Source organism: Lates calcarifer, linkage group LG3, assembly GCF_001640805.2.
Source record: "Lates calcarifer isolate ASB-BC8 linkage group LG3, TLL_Latcal_v3, whole genome shotgun sequence".
NCBI lineage: Eukaryota > Metazoa > Chordata > Actinopteri > Centropomidae > Lates > Lates calcarifer.
The window spans coordinates 18,083,793-18,099,639 of record NC_066835.1 but is presented as its reverse complement, the minus strand read 5'-3'; the positions used below and the strand labels follow the sequence as shown (position 1 = coordinate 18,099,639).

Sequence of the window (15,847 nt, the reverse complement as noted above, 5' to 3'; positions counted from 1 at the left end):
GCAACATAAAGGCAACGGGATAAAAACTTATTTCTAAAATTCTGCAGCTGTACTTCCACATCAGAAGACTGGTCTCCCCCTGCTTTCATTTCTTCTATGTTGTGTAAAATGAAAACAGATTCATCTGTCACCACACTCCAGTGGAGAGTTTTCCTCCCTAAAAGTAACTTTCTGACATGAAATAAGAAGCAGTCATAACAAAAAGGCATCTGTTCCGAAATATTAATATTCTGATGCTGCATGGGCGTTTTCTAACACAACTTATCCTGCAACAGATCCTGCTTTGTTCACGGGCCACTGCAGCCTCTCTGAATAAACCAACACATCCAGGACTTCTTGTTGTGTTTGTTACAACAGCAGAAAAATTCACACAGCAAAACATCTGCACATTGAATTAGACATTTAAGACTCATGATGACAGAAACTTAGCTGTTTCTGTCATCATGAGTCTGAATCCTCTTACTCACTCGTTCTGGAGCTTTTAGCCTTATCACACAGTCTTTATCAACACATGGCATTTACTCTATAGTCATGAAACTGCAGATGTTGAATTTTTCCAAATATTTTTCCAAATAACGTAGATTTTTTGTGCATGTTAGCTTAAATGTTGAGCATTTGAAACTGCAGTTGACAGAACAATCTTCACTCTTTCTGCTCTTTTTTAAAATGGTTTTGATTTAGTGCAGAATTTTGTTCATTATAATGAAAAATAAAGTTCAAAATGCAACTTTTGAAGCTCCGTCTGTCACAGACTCACAGTAAAAGCTGGAGCTGTGTGAATTTCATTGGTTTCAATATGAAAAGACAAATAAAAGAGAAAATCCAAACATGCAAAGTCACTGCAGGTTTATTTAATCACCATGCAGACACAGACACTTGGCTCATCTTCACAGGTTTTTGCATCTTTCACACAACAATCTTTCCCTTTCTTCTGGGTGTCTATATGTTAATCTGGGTGACTGTACATCCAATTTAAACACAATTCATTAAGAAGATACATGAGGCCGATTCAACAATGGCCTCACAGTGCAGCGGGCTGCTTTGCATCAGGCTGTGAGTTCAGACTCAGAGATAACCCTTGTTGTCCGTTCGGCCGGGGTGAGGCAGATGGGGAGAGGAACAATGGTCCGGCCGATGCGGAGGGCGGCAGTGACTGACACAGCCACTGAAGCTCCAAAGAATGCCTGGAACCGAGCCAGAGCCGTGGATCACATCGATCGACCCCGCTCCCCTCCCCTCCCCAAACCTGACCCTCCTCGTGTCCCATGATGCCCCGGGACTGAGGGGACGACACCTTCAAAGACAGCCCCTGGGCGTCAGAAAGACAGCAAACCACCCAGAAGGATCAGCTTGTGGACTGTCTTGGAGGAGGACTACTGAGTAGATAGACAAGAGGTCAACCCCACCCAGTCTCAGCGACACATAGCATGGCTACGGCGAGCACCTCAGGGCAGAGCACCTTCGGGCTTGGGAGGAAAAAGAAGGCTCCAGGACTCATGGATCAGATTAGCAAATTCTTTGGAGGAGACAAAAAGAAAAGGAGCAAGGTGAGCATCCATGCATCTGCATTTTGGAAAAACTTCTTAAAAACTTTAACACAGAACTAGAAAAGACTAAAATCACACCAGATCTTGTCAGTGTTCTGCAGTTTTGTTCTATTTGCTTTTGTTTTCACTGTTGGGTTTGGTAATGTTTGCACTACTGGTTTTTAGGGCTAAACCCAAGACTCAAGATTAATATTTCACTCCCACCGTTTACTTATTTATCAGTTTCTTTAAGGATTATTTGATGTTCTGTTAGAAAAATCAGCCATTTTAAAAAAATGAACTCATACTTTCAGTTATAGCAGTTACAGTTGATGGGTTTGAGGAAAGAAATTAGAAATGTGCATTTTATAGTTGAGTGTTTGGAACCTAAATGTCATTTCTGTGAAGCAGGGTGATGGTTCATCTCAGTCAGAAACTCTTTGACTCTGCTGCTTCTTAACAATCGTGGCATTTGTACGACAGTTTGTAGATTTTTTTTGGTTTTAGCAGAGAGATGCAGCTTGACTGAGAAGCAGACTCATGCTCAGAGGGATTTTTCTAGATATCAACAGTCTGTATTTGGCTTTACTATTTTATTTAATCCAGGAAGATTATCTTAAAATTAAAACTGACTTATCATAACTTGTTAACGTGCAAATGTGCACTTTGTAAAATGTTTTGTCACTGGCAGCATTATTACCTCCCCAAAAGAGAATTTTTTGAGCTCCAGTTCTTGAGCTTAAAACTGCTTTTAAAAAACATCATTTGAGCGTGTTAACAATTTCTAAATCCTCTCAGCAGTTTTGATTTTGACCCTTTGTCCCGTGCTGTTATTTAGAGTCTCCCAAAATAGTGCAGAGAGAGTACTCTAATGCAAAGCCACTGAGAGGTTGTGGAGGGAACAGCAGACCTAAATGCAGGTGTATATCACTAACACGGTGCAGGTAAATTTAGCTCGTAATGTCAGCCTGGCCCTGAGCTGCAGATAGAAAATCTCACACAAAACCTCTTTCAAGATTCAAGAATGAACACTCAGTGATGAGAGAGTTATTTGGGAGTCAGAGCTGCTCTCAACCAAACTCCTTTCATCTGACATCCAGACGTCAGATGTCAGATTTGGCTTATTCACACATTTTTGTGTGTTTTACTGTTGTGTTCAGATCGTTTACCTGTGCTTTTTAAGGTTTATTTCTGCTAATGCTAAAAATTAAAATAAATACACATTAAGTATGCTGAACAGAAAGCAGAGTAGTATTTCTGATCAGAACAGAACAGACAAGAGAGGGTCAGACATGCAAGGTTGTTCTGAAGGTTGTGCTAGCTGCAAACACCCACAAAGACAAGAGACAAGTGACAGTGTATCAGCCAGCTACACACAGCTAAATGTGGTATCACACTGTAGTCATCAATATCATGCTTCACTCTCTTGCCGTCTTTCATGCTGTTTCCTTTTAGTATTTAATTGCCTTTAATTGATTCTGCGTGCAGATTTTTCATCATTTAGTCCTTTCTTGTACTTGATGTGTACTTCGCCTGTGAGATTTGACATCCAGCAGGGCCTTGAAACTGCTATAATTATTATAATCACTATATTAGGACACATGGTGCAGCTGGAGGTAACTTTCAGGAAAGAACTGATGTCTATTCAAGCTCATGCTAAGCCACTCTGTCATCAGCATACTGCATAAAAAGATTTTTCAGTGCTGTTGAGGTACATGGTGCTCGAGTCTGATTTCTTTTTATTTTATCCTTGTTTTATTTCACAGTAGCATTAATAGTTCTTGTACTAAGTCTGCTTATACAGTTACTCTACCCTGTTGATTCATACAGGGGTCATTCCGGGGTCACCTGGCCTCCTCACCCCAGCAATCCTCTTCTCGCCGCCGGACCAATGAAAATGCTGTGGTGCATTTCTTCAGGAGCATTGTAAGTTCTTCAGTTTTGGGATTAAATGGGGTATTTAATGCATATTTTAAACATCACATCGCAGATCATATTCATGGTCTACATACCTTTAACCATGTTCATAAAGTCACGCTAACATCCTGTTGTTTTGTTCGGAGTTTAAAAGGTTTTCAGCTACAGAGCTCAACAGTTTGACGCAATACTCTGAAACTGCCACATGTTGGATAAGTCAGACACAGACCAAACCAATTTCCTCCAATTTATACAATATGAGTGTTAAATTGTCTTTTCTGATGCCAGTCTAAGTCTTGGCATCAGTATTCCAACAGCATTTCAAAAACAGCATGCTAAACCATTTCCCTCACTCCGTCTCTGATTACAGAGCTGCGTGACTCCTTCATTTACATAGTGATAAAAGAGGAATTGGAGGAAATTTCAATCAGCAGCTCAGTCATTTGTTTATTTCAAAGCAGAGTTTGTTGTTGTGTTTTCTTGCACTGAGCAATCAGTCACTCTGTTGCTGTTGTTGCTTGGTGTTTCTCAGGTTTCCTCTCCTCGTCCCAAATCCAGGGTGAGTCTCACTTTTCACAGTATCTGTTTCATTGATTATTCCAGAGGTGTAGCTGTGGGGTGACGACACAGAGTTACACCGATGACTTGTTATACATGACTTCCTTGTCTGTTCTTCTTCATCATATTTCTCGATGTCACATTTCAGCAGCTGCTTTTTCATGGAGTTTTATCTTGAAGGTTTCTTGTTTCCAGAATTTGGGTGCCACCTGGTGGTGATATCAAAAAGACACAGGAACTCACGCAACTAGCCTGCTGCCCCCCCCCATCAATCTTACCCCCACCCCCAACAGACACTACAGTAACTGATAGACTGCCAAAATAATTTTAAGAATGATATAGACAAATAACAAGACTTAGATTCTACAGTGGTTAGGCACAGTGAGCTAAATGCTAATCTTGCAGTTAGCATGCTAACATTTGCTATTAGCACTGGTGGTAATTAGAACTAAACACAAAGCCTGGTTACGATTAGGATTAGGATAGAGGATAGATGACTGTTCCTCAACCTTATTACTGTAACCATGACAACAAGGTCCTCTAACCTTACTTTTTTACCCAAATCGCGATCTTCCCCTAAACCTGACCAAATACTTTTTGTGCCCAAACCTGAACAAACCAAAACGTGCAATAAACTTGTTTAATGTAATCGTAACCTGACGACAAAGGTCCGGTACACCTGCGACCCTACGGACGTTTTTTTTTTTTTTTTTTTAGAAGACGCTCTTACGGGTCGTATTAGAGGGTAGGGACAAACATAGTCTTTCAGATTGGAGGACTTGTTGCAATTATCTCTTTATAAATCAAACTTGAATATTGAAATTTTGACTTAATGAATGAAAATTCAGGCGATCACCAGATTTATTATGATTCATCCTGTGGGGAACATGACTGTACCAACTTCCAACTTTACAGTCAAGTTGATAAGCTATACTACAGATGTGATTATATTTGATAAGATATTTGAACACTTTGCCCTGTTAGTGGCACTACAGAAAATTTCAGATCACCAGAGTCAGTCGGGTTAATCCCCTGGGGATCATCAATGTCTGCACCAAATTTAATGGTAGTCTATCCCAAAACTGACTTTTGACCAATCTTTTCTTGATAAACATAGTTTGGATACTTTTACCATCGCTAGAAATCATTTTATTTACCACCTAATCTTGCGATTTAGTGCCTGTAAGTGGACTGTTCTCTGATGTGTTGAGGCAGATGCAGGTGGCATCACTCTCTCACTGTATTTCATCTCATCATGTGACTGTCTGTTTCTTTTTCATGTCCAGTGGAGAGATGTCTTGGGCTTGGTACGTCATTCAGTCTTTCCTTCTCAAATGGAACAAAAGCCCCACTGCTGACTGCACCACTGTCTGTCTGTGTGTGTGTGTGTGTGTGTGTGCAGTAGTCCCATTTAAATCCATCTGTACAGAGCTCCTTTGCAGTGTCTCTTTTTACTGCAGCGCATCTGTTACCTAACCTTCACAGTCGTTCTGCCTCTCTCTCGCTTTGTGTTTCACTGCTTTCCTCCTTGAAGAGAAATATCTTTTATACCTGAGCATGTGGAATTAAGACAAGTGCTGATTCACTGGCTTTTGAATACAGTACCTGAAAGGCAAAGCTCACAGCTCTCGACTGATTGATCAGTCGAAAAGAACTGATTTGAAACCAGCGAGTATTGGCTTATTGGTAAATTTAATACATTTCAATTTCCCCCTTCTTTGCTTCAATCCAGAGCGACTCGCTGCTTCTGGATGACTTTGAAACTGCTCAACTTTTTATGAACTACAACCGGTAAACATTTTCTCTTAGGACCTCTTGGCCTGCATCATCCTCCTCGTCTGCTTCCTCCTCCTCCTCTTCCTCTTCTCTTTCACACCTCTAGTTCTCTCTAACACCTCCATCCCCTCTGTGGCAGAGATGACTCACTGACCCATCTGTTTTGGGTTCCCACTTTTTCTTTGTGTCTTCACATCTGTCCGCCGACTGTGAGCAGCCGTATGTGCCATCTGACGGTGATCATCCTCTCATGTCCTCTGTGTCAGTCAGTTCACTGTGGACTTTGCCTTGTCATTAATTAATTTTTCTTTCCTCTAAAGGTTGCTGTTATGTGAATCTGGTCCTGTCACATGTTCATGTCTTCCTCTTTTTATGTCTTAGTCATGTTATTCTTTCACAATAACAGATCACAGAGGCGACCTTCTTTCTTCCACATCACACTGCTGCTGTTGCAGAGAAACCACATACCTGCACTTTTGTTCTTTCTTCCATCTTAAAAGCAGATAGAGTGGGATTAGGTTTATATATTAAAACCATTTTACAACCTTTAAACATTTGATAGCTTGTGTATAACTTCTAAAAGTCATATAATTACAAAAATCATCACATCAATTCAATTTTACTGACCACAGGAATTTAGCATGGAGCAATGCACATAAAGCCAGTGAAATCAATCCCAATCCAATAAGAGAGGATTGCTGTTTTTTTTTAAAAAAAGAGATGTATGTGCAGAATGTCCAAAAAGTGCAAAGGTTTGGGCATTAATAAGGAAGTATGTAGTCTTTTCCTCCATTTTTTGAAACATATTATTTGTGGATATGTGTTTTTTTGGTCCAACAACAGCAATAACTATGCTCTTTGTAACAAAACATTTGAGGCAATTGTTTTACTTTTGGCATTTTGTGGTAGGACATCTCTGATGCTCCGAGGTAAAATGTGTCTCATCAGAAAAAAAGTCCATCAATGTAAAATGAATTAAACGTCTGCATAAAGGTTAAACAATGACAAAGCAGCAGACATGGTTTCAGGCCATGGTTTCAGGTCCACACCCTTTGCTTATAGAACATCTTTTTCTAGGCCTCGTCGCCGCGTGCTGAGAGCACAAAGTCGCCGGTCAGAAGACGCAGAGACCAAAGTACACTGTCCAGAATCTTCAACCTGGTGAGCTTACCACACGTTTGCATCTAAATTTCCTCTTCTTTATCTATAAAACTGGACCTCACAAGCAATTTTTTCCTATCTGTGTTTGCCCAAACGCAACAGTGACGCTCTCATCAGAGACCAGTGAGTAATAAATCAACACAGCATGATTTATCATTTCAGTTTGAGTACTTTTTATTCATTTCATTCATCATCATGCTTTCACAGCAGCCTCTCATCATAAAAAACTAATGAGCTGAAGAGCAACATTTTCATCTTCACAGTGATACTACATGTAAACTCAAATGATACATTTTTTATACACAAATTCATTGATTATTTTCTGCAAATGCCATCTACCTCGACTCTTTTGAGAGTTTATTTTCAGTGTGGATCTCCTTGAATCCCAATAAAAGAAGTATCTGACAATCAAACTTCATGAACTTCATGAACTTTCAGCCCAGTTTTAACTGAAAACTACATCCACCTCCTCCTCCTGCTCCCTCCTAAGACTGGTCTAGAAAATAAATGTTTTTCTCAGCCTCCTCCTCATCATGCTCCTTCTTCTCTCCAGGGAGAAACCAAGTCCCGTCCACCCCCTAAACGCTGGAGCACCATCTTCTAAGCTCTCCGCCGAGGACCAAACCACAGATCCAACGCCGATGGGACAAGACGGAGGAGGAGGAACAGATCTGCACGCGGCGGACTCACAACCTCAAGAAATGTTAACTCACTAACACAAGCCTCGTGTATCTTTAGACAGTGACACAACATTGACACAGTATAAAAATCCACTCTCCAGGGATGTAGGCAGTCACCGTGCCAGTTTTCTTTTTAATCCTACTTCTATGGGTATCTTGTCTTAGTCATGATTTAGCTGTTCGTGAGAGGTTTAGTCACGCTTTTAGTAAAATATCCTTCTGTAAAAATCACCCATTCGAGTATCTTGGTCTGATGGTGCTAGTGTCTGCTGTCTGCTGTCTGAGGTTTGTTCCTGGCAGATGTTCGTTTTTCTATTCGTCTCCCGTCGTCTGCATTTTGTACATGAGTGACGCTTTACGTATCTCGCTGCTTTCTAGAAACACGACTCACACGCAAACAACAAACTGGTGTTTCTGTTTCATATGTGAACTCTAGATGGAGAGTGGTCCTGTTTGTGCCTGAGTGAAACGCATGTCGCCAAGAAATGCACCTGGAAATACAACTGGGAGCCTGTAAGAGTAGCTCTAATATTGTTTTTATGTAACAGTTTTGTGTCCTCATGCCTCAGTGTAATTAATAAACATGTACAGTATGATGCTGTCCAAGTCTATCAAATGAAAAGAATAAAATGCCCTTTTTAAATGCACTGTCACATAACAGAAAATGTCCCTAAATAAAACTGGTCTGCTGTCTTTCCCATATAGTTGCTTTTGCATCAATCTCATTTATTGTTAGTTATCTGTTTGCATCTTAAATTAAGTTTGAAGTTTTAATGTTGTTTGTGTTTTATTTAAAAGACGACAGACAAAAGGTTTAAGGTGTTAACTGATGGTCAGATCGTAAGTGGTTCAGTGGTATAAGGCGGAAGCAGCCAGATGGCACGAGGAGTATGAAGGACAGTATGTTGATTTCCAAATGTTCTGACGCGTAATTGTCATTTTTATTTTGTTCATAATAAATTACACTGCCACTCTCATTTGTACATGACCTGTTTGTATGTTCACTTTAACTGTAAAGTCAAAAGCACTGTAAAGGTGTGGTTTTCGCTGACATGTGGTGGTGCTACAGGAATAAGAACTGATACATAGCAAACTGAGTGTTGTGTTTCCTCTTCATGTAAAACTCCTGTTTTTTAATGTTCAGCTTAACTGAAAATAAACACTTTGTCAGAGTTACTGAATGTTTTAAAATCTGTCAATTCTCTCGTCTAATATTTTCATGCTTCATGGGTTTCCTCAGCAGCACAGTACGACAAACATTTAAAAAACTCCAATAGTTTGACATTTTGGGGGGAAATATTCTTATTTGCTTTCTTGCAGAGTAGCTAAAGACAAGAAACAGGGAAACTGATAGCTTAACTGTCAAAAGGTAAAATATCTGCTTAATAGCAGCTTGAGAGTGCACTAATAACACATTATATGTCATTATATGTGCTCAATCTGTGCAAAAACTGAAGTGTAAAAACATAAGTGTTCTGTTTTACGGGGAGTTTATGTGCCAGTATATCTCCTAAAATGTCAAACTGTTCCTCCAACAACAAAAAGTACAATGAAACCTCAGTTATTACTACATTTGATCCAAGTGTTCTATGTCAGGTAACAATCATCAGGATGTGCACATCCATAAATTCTGTGCGGCTGCTAGGTAACAAAAAGACAGCAAACACACAAACACGTTGCTGTCTCATTTCCAATTCTATTATTCAACATGGACATAACAACTTTTGGATCACAAATGGTTTTCCTGTGGTAAACTTGACTCCTTGGATAATTCAAGGTTGAATTGTGTCCATGTAGAAATAAAGAAATGGAAACACAGCAGTGGTAGGTGGGTATTTTTTCCTCTTGTTGAGCAGGTGTTTACCCTACAGTACCCTGATGTTTGTAATCATGACGATAAAGGAGGGAGGCTAAATTACTGAAGTACTGCATTAGCCCCCAACTCAACCAATGCTCCATAACTATAAACTTAAAATATCCTCTGGAGGCCAATCATCTATCTGAGACAATAATCCCGATTCAAAACTGCTCCACAGACTGAGAAAACATGAAATCAGCTACATCAAGCTGCACATTTTGTCCTACATTTAACTGAATACCAAGCAAGGATGAGTCATCCTCATTTGCCTCCCCAGTCAATAGTCAGAGGTGGGAAAAACAGTGTTTCTCATCATTAGAAATAATGCATAGATACAACTTTTCAAGGGCAGCTGGCCCTAATACCACAATTAACACAGAGCTTCACATCGCTTGTATGCAATGTTCCTGCGATAATTGGCTCAATGGCTGAAATGTGCGTCATACAAAGGAAGGTGAAAGGTAATTTTCCTATGCTCTACACATTTTAGTTTTCACATGAAGGGCTAAATATACACTGAGCCTTTCAGCATGTTTGATGTTTAGACTGATTGTGGCCATACAGAGCGTTCCTCTGATAAGATACAAGCTCACACGCTCAACAAAAAGTACTGTACATAATTCTGATGTGATTTACAGCAGCCCTCATCACTATAAGAGAGAAAACTGTTCATACCAACAAACTTTTGATCTGAGTGGTTACATGTACAGTGGCATATGGAATCCCTTTCTTCCTTATTGTCTTTCTTTGTGGAGACGCTCTTTGATTACCAAGACCTCATGTTTACCACTGAAATGGAAATTGCTATAGGCCATGCCCCTGAATGCACCTGAATACATTGAATGTCCCATTCATCAGCTCGCCATCTATCAGAGTCTTTTTATGATATGTGAAGGCTGGTTTCTTCAAACACAGAGCGGACCTCTATGCACACCTTAATCATGTGGACAGAGATGCTGCAGAGTTGAGCAAGAGAGACCTCTGGTGCTCCACGACTGCGCTGCAAACTGCAACTGCTCTGAAATGAGCCGGTAGGTTCTGGTACGAGCCAAACTGTTCTAGAATGATCCTTGATAATTTAGAATATTTCTCAGTGTCCTAGCATAAAATGGCCCACTAAAATGAGCCGCAGTGTTCCAGAATAAGCCTCAGTGTTCTAGAATGACCTACTAGACTGAGCCACAGTGTTCTGTTCTAGAATGACCCACAGTGTTCTAGATTAAGCCTCGGTGTTCTAGAATGAATCACAACATTCCACAATTGAACATCCAAACTGTTTTTATTACCATATATACCAAGATTTTTTTCTTCTATCAGTATGGCACAGAAAACATTTTTTACACCCTTGTATCTATTTTCTAATGGAGGTCAATGGCAAATAATTTATGTGCAAAATGCAAATTAACTTTATTTGGGCTCAAGAAATACATTCACAGCATTGCTTGTTACAGATGTACAGTTACAGCATCACTAAATGAAAACTGAGTCTACATGACACTGCACGAATGAAAGGATCACTTGAATGAAGTATATGATTGTTCCGCTTTTTAAAATACCCATGACATGAGAAGGATGCACATATAAAAAGATCCAAACAAAAGCGGCTCCTTAAAGAAGCCTTCAATGATTTGTGTCCGTAGACTTTTAAAGTCATCTTGTGATTCACTGTCCTTCTTGTATGTATTTATGTACATACACTTTAAATGCCATAAACCTGTTTCGCATTACTATTTAATTTCCACTGAAGCTCTCACTCGCCTCCTCTTTAAAAACCTGACTACCCGTATCCAAATTTTGTGACTGAGTTCTTAGCTCATCCACAATCCCAGACACACTGCCCAACAGCCCTCCCATTCCGTCCTCCATCTCCCCATGAAAATCCACCTCCTCCACTTTCACCTGTCCTCCTGTTGTGAGAAAAGCTTCGCCTTCGTCAAATCCATAACTGTAGCTGTCATCCATTTCCGCTGCTGCTGTGCTTGCGTTGTTGCTGTTAGCTGAGGAGCTGGAGGCGAGTCTTTCACACCGAGCTTGATGCCTGAGGAAGCTGTCCCTCCAAATGACTTTCTTCCCACACAGGCCGCACTCGTAGGGTCCGCAGCCCTCCGTGGGTTTTAAGGTGCTTGGTTAGATGGTGCTTCATTTTGAAGGACTTTGTGCAAACGGGACAGCCAAAAGGGCGGAGGTTGAGGTGCTGCATCTTCACGTGCCGGTCACGCATGCTCTTCAGGGTGTAGGCTTTGCCGCAGTGGCAGAAGTGGACTTTTCCTGTGTAGGGGGCGCCAGCGAGGGAGACTGAGGATGATGAAGACGGGGTTGGGGGTGAGGAGGGTGGTGGGAAAGCAGCAGAGGAGGGGGACAAGTGGCGACTGGAGGTGGGGGTCAATGAGCCACCCTGTGCCACACTGGTGGAGGGCCAGTGCACCTCCGAACCCGCTATGGTGAAGTCTGGAGACACAGGTACTAAAGGCCTCTGGGAAACCTGTCCCGTGCCATCTTCAATCTCATCATACGTGTCTCTGCTAAAGGTCCCTTCTGTGAAACATTCAAAATCCACATCCTCTTCCTCCTCATCCTCATCCTCGTCTTTACTGCAGTTCCCGCCCTCTCCTTCCAGCGGCCTCTGCTCTTGCTGAGACCAGGGACCTGACTGCCACTGCTGCCGGGCTGAAACCGGACAGGATGGGCCCAGAACCGCTTCGCCTGTTTGGCAGGCATGAACGCTGGGCAGGTCTGACGGGTGGTCACCTCCTACCAAATCTCTCTGCGCTTTTTCCTTTATCACGTCCGCACTGGTCTTCCCTGTGACTTGTCCGGCTTCCGCATTCTCATTTGAAACTGGGTGGAAGTCTGCTGGAGAAATGTAAAACGAATCACGTGCAGATAGCTACACCATATTCATTCAGACTGTGCTCTGAGAAGACGAGCAGAAGGAATATGGGACCCAACATGGAAGAACAGACGCAGTATAAAGCTGTGTATTAATCATTTTGGTGGTAGTATATAAAAATCTCAGACACGGAAATCTGCCGTGGAATGTTTTCTCAGGCTTGTTTATGTACTTTGTATGTTTGTAATTTAAACTATTTTATTAAGGTAAATCTTTTCAAAGGCAAAGAAAGGTTTAAAAAAGTACTGGTTTGGTATCAGTAGCGAAGCTCATGTATCGCATCACTACTGTTTAATTTAATATGCAAACTTAGCATCATATAAAAAAAGATACCAGTCTGCATTCACAACTACAGTAGATTAAGTCAAGAAATTACACATTTTAGCAGAGGAATTGTTATTAATGTATAGAAAACATTGCGTTTATACTACAGTGAGTGTCTCTGGTGAAGCTACATAAAGATTCTTTCATAACATTTATTCAAACAAACACTGTATTTCTGTTTAATATAAAATGAAGCTTTTGTCTTACCACAGCGTCCCATTTGTGCAAAGCTTTCCTTCTTCTCCACCGCCTCTTCTCCTACTCCTTCATCTGCCTCAATCTCTGTCTTCTCATTCTTCCTCTTCTCTTGTGTCTCATCACTGTCCCCGCTCACTCTGTTCTTATCAAGCAGCCTATCAGCGCTCGGCGGTGCCCCCCGCTGGGGAAACCTGACTTTCTGCTTTAATGCCTCGCCGCTGGGAAACCCCCCGTGGTGCCGGCTATTGTATCCGGGTCCATCATGTGCAAAGTGGCTAGTTTTTGCATGGCTTGATACCCATGCCTCCTCACAGCTGGTGTAATCACTCTCCGTATAGCTGGGGAGCGTGTCGAGTTGAGTGTCCGCTAAGTGCTGGGCTGATGACGGCCGCGGGCGACCCCATCTAGGGAACTGCTGCGGGCGTCTCCATGTGGCTAAGGGAGGCAAGGCATCGGGCTTCCTCTCCCTCCTCCTCCCCTCCCTTTCCAGGTTTAAGCAGTCTGTGCTGCTCGGGGACTGCTGTCGAGACGCTGTGCCCTGGTGAGACGCAGCAGCCTCTCCGGGGCTGACTTCTACTGAGGGCCGGGGCCTCTTCAAGATCTCAGTGCACTTGTCCACAATGTGCCACATCTGAAGGAAACTGGCCACAGTGACGTAGTTGACAATGTCATCATGCACGATGCTCAGCTGACCTGTGTAGGCAGAGCTCAGGACGCTCTCAAACGCCAGCGGGTCCATAACTGAGGGCAGGGAAACAGTTGTAACATTCTTCAGTAACACCTGTTGAGAGACAGGGACAAAGACACACTGAGTTTAGATGATGACTCTTCATCCCTGAATGTACTGCACAACTAAATGAGCCCGTGCCCACCTGGTCGTGGAAGTAAGGTGAGGACGCAGCAAGCACACAGCGGTGGGCTCTGAACACTTGACCTTGCACCTGAATGGAGAGGTCGCACAGCCTGCCCTCCTCCCGCTGGCGGTTCAGATTGTCCAGAACAGCAGCACGGGCACCAGGGAAACACACCTGCACAGTTAAACCAGCTGGAGCTGCAGACACACTGCAGGTCGGATCCATGATCACACAAAACTATAGGGAAGAAAAGAACATGTAAAATCAAACACTTATTTGTAATATTTTATGTCTCTGTAGTTATTATTTATTAATGGTGTGTTCAGTATGTAACACCTATATTTATTTTTCTGTTTAATCTCATATGAAGAATCACTTTTCTATTTATTTCATATGTTCTTGTGCTTCCTTCTGTGGCTGTGACACAGTTTACTCATAGTATAAATAACACAGCATTCTTTTTGTTATTGTTGTTGAAAGGAAGGGTGCATTGTTTTAATGTTAATACAGATTTATGCACAGTACGTGTTGATGACTGTTTAATGTATAATTTATCATGTGCAGAGGTGGGCTGTGCTTTTTTATTAGACATTTACATCACACTGAAGACAGTATTATAACACAAAAGGCAGGTTATTTAAGTGAAAGTATTGACGGCAGATCCAAGGCAAAACTAAATAAAAGGGATAATGGACTTGAAATAAGGGGATGTTTGTTTGATAATATCATATGTTTGTAATTTTTAATCTCTTACTTAACTGCATGTGCATGTCTATTTTCTCTCCCTACTAGCTTGTACATTGTACTCATATGTTTATGTTTATTTAACTCCTTGTCCATGTGTATCTCAGTTTACTTTGTTATTGTCATTACAATAAAAGTAATTACATGTACACTGACAGCCACTAGAAACTGAAGCCAAATTCCTTGTATTTGCACAAACATACTTGACCAGTAACTATTATAATGATTCTGATTAGCAATTTAAAAACATCATCTAGGACTTCAGGAAATTGTGATTGGCATTTTTAGCAATTAATCGATCAATCGAGAACCTGGTCGGCAGACTAACCAATAATGAAAATAGTTGCAGCCCTACTTATGATAATATTGTTTTTTAATTACCTGCTGCTATTTTTTTTGTCAGTTCGTATAAATTTTACCTCCAATATCAGATAAGACAATGGTACAGACGGAAGATTAACATATTCAATGTGCGCATCCCAAACTGCAGTGATTTGTGATATGAAGAATTAGCTTCCACCTGATGATCACTCCCACGTTTAGCTAGCTAACGTTAGCTAAGCTACGAAACACCTAGTTAACATAACTCACTAAAAACACTATTATTGACACAGTGTCTGGATATACAGCTAGGAAATAGCTTTCCGTGTTTTTTACTTCACCCCCGGCTGGTTTGTGTTCGTTCATTCACCCACACGCCTGCGTTAGCTTGTAGCTAACACAGCTAGCTAGCAGCTAACGTTAGCTTAGTACTTTACCTTTGATATGTCGGTGCGTCGAGTTTTTTTACGTTAATGGGGGACGTCGCTGGCTATATGCAGGACAACATGATTACTCGTGAAGTCCACACACAACGTGCCATCGCTTGTTTGTGTAAAAAGAGAAGAAAAAATATGTCAAGCTAGTGGAGGCTAACAGCAGCTTGCCCGTAGGCGTAGCTGCTGATGCTAGCTTGTTGACCAAACAGCATCAGCATCCTCACACACGACGTGAGTGGGTGTTTGGTGTGAAAGTTTTTTTGAATTATAAAGAAATGCCATCACACTGACTACATTAGGCTGCGGTTTCTGCTTCAAGAGAAGCTTATAGGCGTTTTAAAGGCTGGTTTCGCGGCTGTGCGAGCGGTTATTGGAGGTTATTTTACGTTATATTTGGGTAACTTGTCCTGACAGAGAGATGCCATCGTTGGACAGACCACCCCGCCCCTCACAGTGTTCAGTTAAAGGGCCAGCCCGCTGTACTATCACCGCTTCACCACAACTCATAAACCCCGCTTCTTTCTCATTAAATGCGCTGTAACGGCTAGGTGAGGCCCACCTCTCGCAAGTCTCCACACAAAGCCGAGCAAGGCATCATTTTAA

At 41.6% G+C, this 15,847-nt stretch overlaps 2 protein-coding genes across 6 annotated transcripts; one reads left to right on the top strand and one right to left on the bottom strand.

Moving 5' to 3' along the window:
- The first annotated feature begins 1,306 nt into the window (after positions 1–1,306).
- mbpa (myelin basic protein a) lies at positions 1,307–8,794 on the top strand. Of its 5 annotated transcripts, XM_018699592.2 has the most exons (7): positions 1,307–1,547; positions 3,357–3,452; positions 3,976–4,002; positions 5,288–5,308; positions 6,855–6,938; positions 7,041–7,061; positions 7,492–8,794. In XM_018699592.2, exons 1-6 carry the CDS (start codon positions 1,428–1,430, stop codon positions 7,041–7,043), a joined length of 351 nt encoding a protein of 116 aa, XP_018555108.1. In that variant the 5' UTR covers positions 1,307–1,427; the 3' UTR covers positions 7,044–7,061; positions 7,492–8,794. The 5 variants fall into 5 exon arrangements, with proteins under 5 accessions (XP_018555108.1, XP_018555092.1, XP_018555100.1 ...); XM_018699576.2 differs by lacking the exon at positions 7,041–7,061; XM_018699584.2 differs by lacking the exons at positions 5,288–5,308; positions 7,041–7,061.
- LOC108899215 (zinc finger and BTB domain-containing protein 43-like) lies at positions 8,344–15,662 on the bottom strand. Its single transcript, XM_018699535.2, is given in 5 exon segments — positions 8,344–11,570; positions 11,572–12,326; positions 12,898–13,669; positions 13,761–13,979; positions 15,245–15,662. Coding segments are annotated over 4 exon segments (2,097 nt in total). The 5' UTR covers positions 13,968–13,979; positions 15,245–15,662; the 3' UTR covers positions 8,344–11,207.
- Positions 15,663–15,847: the final 185 nt, after the last annotated feature.

Coding starts and splice junctions, on each gene's coding strand:
- mbpa (XM_018699576.2), top strand. CDS start 1,428: ATGGCTACGGCGAGCACCTCAGGGCAGAGCACCTTCGGGCTTGGGAGG. Junction 1,548..3,356: donor ACAAAAAGAAAAGGAGCAAG/GTGAGCATCCAT, acceptor TGATTCATACAG/GGGTCATTCCGGGGTCACCT. Junction 5,309..6,854: donor GGAGAGATGTCTTGGGCTTG/GTACGTCATTCA, acceptor ATCTTTTTCTAG/GCCTCGTCGCCGCGTGCTGA.